The 8580-nt window shown below is 41.5% G+C and overlaps 1 protein-coding gene across 1 annotated transcript in view; it reads left to right on the top strand.

The window, feature by feature from the left end:
* The first annotated feature begins 1370 nt into the window (after positions 1 to 1370).
* Positions 1371 to 8580, top strand: part of slc16a10 (solute carrier family 16 member 10) — a 36731-nt gene continuing 29521 nt past the window's right edge. Inside the window, exon 1 of the mRNA XM_038719493.1 lies at positions 1371 to 1891. Coding sequence (XP_038575421.1) covers positions 1558 to 1891 — 334 coding nt within the window. The 5' untranslated portion in view covers positions 1371 to 1557. The remainder of the gene's footprint in view (positions 1892 to 8580) is intronic.

Here is an 8580-nt window from a genome sequence, read left to right as displayed (position 1 = left end):
CTCCTCCTCTGCCTGGCAGTGGCCAAAGCGCTCCTTTACTCTTTCAAGTGCCTGTGCCGGTGTGACACCAAAATGTGAGACCTATCAGATTCTGTGATCCAAATGTGAAGATTAGCGCCAGAGACTATGTTGACGATGTGAAGCAGTTGCAGTTTGGTTAAGTTTAGGCACCAAAAGCACTTGATTAGGTTTAGGCAACAAAAGTACTTGGTTATGGTTAGGAAAACATCGTCGTTTGGGTTTAGTCACAGAATCTGATAGGTCACAGATTTTGGTGTTACACCGGCCCAGTGTCAGTACAGATAATTGTACTGTCCATGCTTTATGGGCCGGTCGTTGGCCCGTTTTTTTTAAAAACAGTTATATAAACACATAATTTACTTTACACTGGCCCCAAAGGTGCGTGGTCCACCGAGCATTTGCCCGGTATGCCAGATTATCAGTTTAGCCCTGTGCACATCCCATGCCAATTAGTAAGGTTTCCAGCCGGGATGCTTTCTATTGCTCCTTGTAAAAGTTGACAAGAACTTGGCATGTGTATTTTGCCGACTTAAGTTTCCTTGCCTGACCTGTTTATTGCTCACCAGCAGAAACTGACAAACGTCATTACCTACATGATAATACAAACTCTGAATGTAATGTCTTTTAATTTATCTGATAGGCTACATACGAGTTCACCTTCTGGGAGGCCAGGTTACACCCTTACCTTCTCTATTTAGGACTATTTACCAAAATATTAGTGTGCAAATAAAGTGTGCATCCTCAGATTGTTTATAACTGCAGCAACAACAACTGTAATTCAGTTAGGCCTACTGACAACATTACATTTCTAGTTTGATTAATTAGTAATTTCAACATCATTTTACAAAATTATTACCCCTATAAAATGGCATGTGGCAATCTGTTTAGTAACCAACGGCAGTGAATGTGTTAAATAAAATGCGGCTCTTTTAAGGGGAATAATATTTTTTGTGAAGTTGCACTTTTGTTATTTTTCTTTTTAGTCTTATGATCTCCTTAACCGCACTTCACTTATATTTTGTCTTTAACTATCTGCTCCCTGGCCTGCACATCCCTCTACATGCCTGTCCATCTGCTTGCCTGGCTGTTAGTCTATTTTTAGCAGCTGGAAAGGGGAAGTGAGGCCTTTCATAATAGCAGTGAGGTAGCTGCCGAAGGGGAAATTTTTATTATGCTGTACAATTTTTATATGTTTTATTATTAGTCTTGCAAAACCGTATCTACTGAAGACACATTTTGTCTGCATTTCGATACCTGGTCGTCACAGAATAGTGACAGTGTCCAATCAGCTACAGGATTCCCTGGAGCCCCGCCCCTCCGCGCGGTCTATTTATAATATTGCAAGGGAAGCTGTAACAGTTAATGTAGGACCAGATGCTGCGCTGTCAGCACCATTTCAGCCACAGCTCACCTCAATGGATGTGCCTTTACCCTAACCCGAAAGCCGTCGTTGCTCAGACATAACCTGTATTCATTTTTCTTAAACTAAAAAAACCTTCTTGTTTCTTTGCTTTTTAATATTCTGACATTCAAACAATGACAGAAGAGAACAATATGCCAGAGGGTGATACAGCGGGTGAGAATGGGGTGCCCGCCGGTGTCCCCGCAGAGGAGAAGCGGCCTGAGGAGGAGGAGGAGAAGAAGAAGAACGGGGACAGCAAAGTGACCGTCCCGGAGCAAACCGCGGCTCCAGGAGCGGAGGAGGTTGACTTTGTGCACCCCGAAGGCGGCTGGGGGTGGATAGTCATGCTGGCTGCTATGTGGTGTAACGGCTCGGTGTTCGGGATCCAGAACGCCTTCGGTATACTCTTCCTCTCCCTCCTCCGGGAGTTCGGCTCCGAGGACGATGAAGACCTCCGCTTCAGGACAGGTGAGTGAGGGACGGAGGGGGTACAGACGTCAACTCCAGGTGACGTACGATTAGAGGTTGTACTTTTGAATTCACCGTAAATGGCCTTAAAATTGAGCATGCCACGTATTTATTTTACATGCGGGGTTATGGGATCTACCTGGAGTGTGTAATTCCTCCACGCGTATTGTTTTGGAGGAGTCCATTGCGCGCGCTGTGGCCTCGGCAGCTCCGGCGTGACTCAGTGAATTAAAGTCAGTGTAAACGTTAATGGTGTCTTGCTGGGTGACATATGACGTTAAACAGTTAGTTTCGGTGAATTGAGACGGTGACACTCCAATTAATTCTGTTGCTGTATTTTATGTTTTTTTCCCACCAGTACTGGTCAGATGTGTTTGCCAATAAGCCATGTGTACGTTACACCCTGTAAGTTAGCTATCGTCAGCTAGCAAGAGAAATGTCGTTTCCTGGTGAGGGGTGGGGGGGGCATGGCGATCATGCTCAACACAAAACCAGTTGTGGTTCAGTGGCAGCGGGGATAAAAGTGGTATAATGTACACTCAGGTGATGCCGTGGGACTAAATGTGGTGGCGATGTTTATTCAGGGGTTGTGACGGTTTCTGTCAGAAACTGAGCGGTCTTTGTGAAAGTTGTTAGCAGTGCGTAGATGCAGCATGCTTTCAGTGACTGGAAACACGGGGAGACACGACAGATATTTGTCATGGCGCTTAAATTGTGAATGAACGAACGTTGTACAGATGATCGTAAAAAGCAATTCACCTTGTCACTGAGTAAATCAGCTGTACGGTCACTATGAAGTTCCAGCTATTTTAGAAGCCCCTCTCCAATGGGCAAACAAAAAACGCTCTTATTTCGCCGTACCTTTATTTTAGTTCCTTTATGTCAGGCTTCTGCGTATTCTGTATTGTAATACATTTATTTTATCAGCTATTTAACTGACACTATGTAATGCCACGTGTGGTGTATTCCACTGACAATAAGTTTTGTGTAAGATGTTATAAGGTTTTGACACTCTTCATTTCCAAGAAAGGCTGGTTTAAGTCATAAAGCGATGCAATAGGGGGGGGGGCAAAGTCAAGGAAAAGGGCACATCAAAAAAAACCTCTATCACACTTGTGTGAGTGAGAGAGATAGAGAGAGGGAGGGACTGTTGTTGGTGCTGCTGTTTGGCAGATGAGCTTGAAGCAGAAACCCCTTCTTTGGTTGTCCAGAACCTGAACAGTACTAAATGATTCACATATTAGAGTGGGGGTGTGGTAAGAGGACAGATTCTTCTTTTATCCACTGCTATCATATTCATCTGCATTTTGTTCATGTTGTTGTGCTGTTTTTGTGATGAACTTCAGCCTACAGTTGATAAAATCTCACAAAATAGTCTTACAGATCCACCAACACAATCAATTTCTGTTTGTCTTAAACAAAGAAAAACTATTTTATCATTGCTGCTATTTATATAGCTCTGTCTGACATGGATATACTCTCTGCAACTCAACCTAATGTACACACACACACACACACACACACACCACCCATTGACACCAATGACCAGAGTTCATTGGCACTCTGTCTTGATGAGTAATGCCCAAGCGAGGCTTAGACAACTGGACGGTGGGAATATGGCGCGGACACAACAGATGGACTCAAGGCTCACTTATGCAACTTCTTCCAAGGATTTCACCGCCTTTTCTGTTTTCACAAGATAACAACAGTCTTATAGCACGATGGAACATAGAGGGCATCTATCTGACTATTTCTTATGCCTCCTATCCATTTAATAGGACTGTTTTAATCCTGTGAACCTAAATTCCAGTCAAGTCAGTCATTTACTGATGTGCTCCAAGATCAGGCCCAGTCAGGTTTGAGTCCAAAACAAGTCCAAGGTTGGATCAAAAAAAGAAAAGAATGGCCCACGTTTGTGCTTATTTCAACCTGAAGCATTCATCTTACTGTTGAGTTTGTTGTCTCTTCTTGGTTTGTTGCCTCTCATTCTGTGTTTCATCTCTACGGGGCCTTTAGGGCTCAGATGGAGCTCTACATCTTAAACAGCACACATATTGAACTAAGGCGTTAGGCTTTGTTTACTTCATTTTACCAAAAGTCGTAATTTCTGGGTGTTTCAGTAGGTTGTGTTCTGCTCTAGGGCTGAACATGAGTTTTGAAATTACCTCTCATTTCGCAGTGCTGTCCTAGGACAGGTCCCCATGTTCATTGTGGCTGGTGATAGGAATAAGACAGACTATAACATTTAACATTCACTTTTTGTGAAACACTTCATTTCTTGTTTGAACATCAATGCCTCCCTGTGGAGATTTGGACGCTGGCTGGCGATTGACAAGATACACATTCCAGACAAAGGTTTAACACTCTTCTGCTGAGTTACAGGTGGCGGTAATGTGTGAAGGTATGCTGCAAAACAACATACCTTTTGTTTGTTTACAAGAAAAAACAAACAAAAGTAACAGGTTCCCGCCGTAGTACTGTCATTATTATTTTATAATATATCTTTCAGTATTTGTTCTTTCCTTTTCACCGCATGTTAAATTGCTTCTCCTCCTATAAAATGAGTCTTCTACGTGAACACCATGTAGTGTTTTTTCCTCTCCTTTGTGCTCTTATTCTATAAAGCGGTATCAGCGTAATTTCCAGCTGTCCTCCAGCTGTCATCCTGCATCCAAACTGTCGGCCTACTTGCTGTGTCATGGGGTATGTTTGACTTACTGCATACTTTCTTTGAAAGATCTGTCAGGCTTTGTTTTCCCTAGACATACTAGCCTAGGACCAACGGGTTTCCCTTCAGTAGTATGACATTGTAACCTTGGTATAAACCTTGACAGGCTTGACTTGTCTGTGTGTTTAAAGTGTTGGTATTGTAACCCCCACAAAATAATAACCCAATAATGTAATACAGACTTACACCAATTGGATTAAAAATCCGCAGCTCAAATGGAGACACCTGACACTGAAGATGTAAAGTTTAGATTCAAAGCCTTAGGTTTAAATTTAGTCTTTCTTGCCTTTCTGATGGCAATAACAGTGCATTTCCTGCTATGCCCTGTTTTCCTGTATTAGTCCACCTCCTGACGTGAGCACACATTCGTCTGTGTGTTGTCCCTGAACCTGTTTGTCTGTTCTCAGAACAAGTGTTGTTTCTGCCAAGACGACCACACTCTAGCGCAGGTCTTCCTGTCATGAGAGGAGGGGTGTTGGGTAATTCAACAGCTTGTTAAGTGGTTTTGAAGTTGGGAGGAACCTGTCACCTTGACAGGCAGGATGAGCTGCCAAAAATACTTTGTAAACATCATAAATCATTCTCATGGAATCTCTTTCCTTTCCGACATTGATTTTTTTGTCTTAGTGAACAGACAGAACTACGTGACACTATGATAAACTCCACTGGATATTTTTGTGATAGTCATTCTGGGATAATCGGCATTGGCAGATCTAATCTAAAACCATTACTGGCTAGCCTTATATACTGTACACATATATATATATATATATACCCCATGTGTTTTTCTATATTTACTTTTACACTTTTATCCAAAGCGACTCACAATTGCTATATATGTCAGAGGTCGCACGCCTCTGGAGCAACTAGGGGTTAAGTTTCTTGCTCAGCGACACAGTGGTGGCTGGGTCACAATGGGGAGTTGAACCCAGGTCTCACACCAAAGGCACGTGTCTTACCCACTGCTCCATCACCACCACTCTATATTTCATTCATTAATAAAGAGGCCGTCTGAAACAACACATTGCTGGCTAAGATAACCATGTATACTATAATGAAATAATTGAATTATACATGACTCTTCTTTGTTTTGATATCGGCATTATATATGGCCATTGGCCGGCCTGCTCTCTAAATATTCCCATCTGCATCTGCCATTGAAAAACCCATATTGATCGTACCTGTATGGGGTACCCAGCAAGGTCCTAGACAGGCTGCACAGAACTCAGCTGCCAGGGCTCCCTCACGGAACCTGCGGTCCATCGACAAGAGCTTGCTCTCTGTCCTTCACACCAGACTCCGGACTTTTGGGGACAGAGCCTTTAGTGTCGCATCACCCATCCGTTGGAACTCCATCCCCGCAGAGAGCCGAAATGCTCCCTCTGTGGACATTTTCAAAGATCTACTAAAAACCCACCTCTTTACCTAGGCATTCAATCCTGAATGACTTTTTGTTGTTCTGTCTCCTTAGTTATGTGCAAAGCATCTTTGGGTCCTGTGAAAGTCGCTATAAAAATCAAGTTGTTATTATTATTATTATTATCGACCACTACTGTTAAGACTATTAGTCAACACGGAGTGATTTGATTATTGAGGTGAGCTCTTTTAGGGATGTTGAGGGGATGACTATAGCTGGACATATAATTTGATCTCAGTGTTTATCTCTTATAATCACATTCAGACAATTGAGATGGATTCATTTTACAGATAGAAAATTTCATTAATGATACAATAATAAATAAAAAGTCCAAAACAATTGGAAAAGATACAAATGAGAGAATGTTTTACACTTGAAGCCAGTTTACTTGTCATGGTTACTACTACTCAGCCTGTGAAAACGTCTTCTGTGGCTGTGGGGGAGGCTGACAGAAAAAGTATAATTCTGATAATGATATTATTGCTTAATACTGCTTGCTTTAATAGTTGAGTGTCAATACTAGTAATACTTGCATGTCAGTAGCAAATTAACTTGAACAGTTATCATTTTAATCCTAATTTAATGCACTCGTCCAGTATGTCCCTTCACATTTGTCTGCCTTCCAGACTGTTTTGAAAGAGGAGCTAACCACCATATCCTGGTTTAGGACATGACCACACCTATCTGTATGCTCAGTTTATCTTAAGACAGTAGTTTCCCTTCCAAACACATTAACACTGCAGGCCTCAGCCGGTCCCCTCCCTCTGTTGTCTGCACATATGGCTCCATAGGGTAAATAACTGTATTTACATTAGTGACAAATGTTCATGACCAACTGAAGATTAATGAAAACAGCCTTTTTTTTTTTCGTTTTAGCATTCCTCTCGTTAATACTACAAGTTTGGGGTGTTGTTTTGGCAACCTGTGGACCTTTATCTCAGGCATGTGTGGGACTGCCCATTCTGCTCTTAAGACATAACACTACTTTGGCCACAATTACTGACATATTAAAAAGCTAAGTGCTGTAATGTTTATATGTATGGAATGCTTGCTTTTTAAATTGTTTGTTTTTTGGACCATCTGGTTTAATTGCAATTGGATCTAATTAAAAGATACAATCTTGAAGACATTGAAAATCCATCTGAGCTCACAACACACAACATACCAATGCACATGTCGCAACACGCTGCTTCTTCAAACTTCAAACTCACATGCTGTTGGAGAAACCAACTCCACAACATTTACAGTCAGATGAAACGTAACAGTGCACCTCATCCTAAACCGCCAAACATTTTACCATTTTACCTATTTTTCCAGGGCCAAACCAACTTGCAGATTTATATCAACTTTAAAGCTATGTGAGCAGTAACTTTAGCTTAGTTGCCGAAAGTCTACAGCATCAATTGACAGCTCCTCAAAAAGTTCTATGAAAGTTGTAGTATCTTATTTTAAGTATTTATTTTAAGATTTTTTTAATTGAATGTCCTATAAACGAAAATGTTTTCCAAAATATCACTCCTATAGGTCGCTTTGAGTCTTATGGATTCAAACGTAGTGTTAATTTCCTGGTGTGTGCAAAGGACAAGAATCAGTCTGTCCCAGCATGTCAGTTTGTGGTGGCGTTCCCTCAGAAAATGAAAATCCCCCTTGAGTCCTGTTTTAATCAAATTAGTATGGCCCTTGTGTGTCTTTTCACTTTGGGGACCATGGCTCGGCTGTTGTTAGAGGACTCCCGCTGGAAACATGAATATGAACAGGACCCCTGATTGTTTTTTGATCTGATGCCTTTCATTAGATGATCCTGACAGCCTCTGAGAAGGAAGAAGCTCAGTTTGTACCAGCAGTTTGATGCTATTTAGTTGACCTGTGGCACAACATGGAACCAACTGCAGTGTGTATCATTTCAGCTCACAAGTGATGTGGCTTGATAGATTTCACGTAAACTGTTAACATTTATTGTTTTGAGAATTTATCTTGCCTCTAGTTTGTATGGTTTAATCTGAATTTCCTGTTCTGATAAGTCAGTAGATTACTTCTTTACAGCCCCACAGAGCTCTGTGTTATTTAATTAAGTAACACTAAGCTGGTTGAGGCTGTAGAAGGATTCTTTATGATTAACCATAAGGAGATTTAAACATAAAAAACATGTCACACTGTAAGGCACATTTTTGTCTCACCTACTATATCTGTGACCACATCACTCAAACCAAAGACAGACGCTTCTTTTTCTCGACATGTTGTGTAACATTATCAACACTAAAGAAAAACACTGTTAGGCATCCTGCAATAAAATCTTGTAAACCGTTTGCTGAGTGAAAACGGCAGTTACACTTTTATAGACATTGATAAATTTCCCAAAGGGGACATATTCTGTATTAGACACGTTCATAATGACAGGCTGATTGGTGACTTCGGCTCTCACACGGCAGCTTTTGTGTTCTCTAGTGCCAAAGATAATGCGCACCAAACTGGGAAATTGGAAATGGAAATCAACCAATCATAGTGCGTAATGCTGGGGAGGGGAGGTCCAGCCCATAGGCTGGA

Source organism: Micropterus salmoides, unplaced genomic scaffold (assembly GCF_014851395.1).
Source record: "Micropterus salmoides isolate LMB-PRFRI ecotype aquatic unplaced genomic scaffold, ASM1485139v1 Ms_hic_scaffold_147, whole genome shotgun sequence".
NCBI lineage: Eukaryota > Metazoa > Chordata > Actinopteri > Centrarchiformes > Centrarchidae > Micropterus > Micropterus salmoides.
This window is presented reverse-complemented; position numbering and strand designations above follow the sequence as displayed.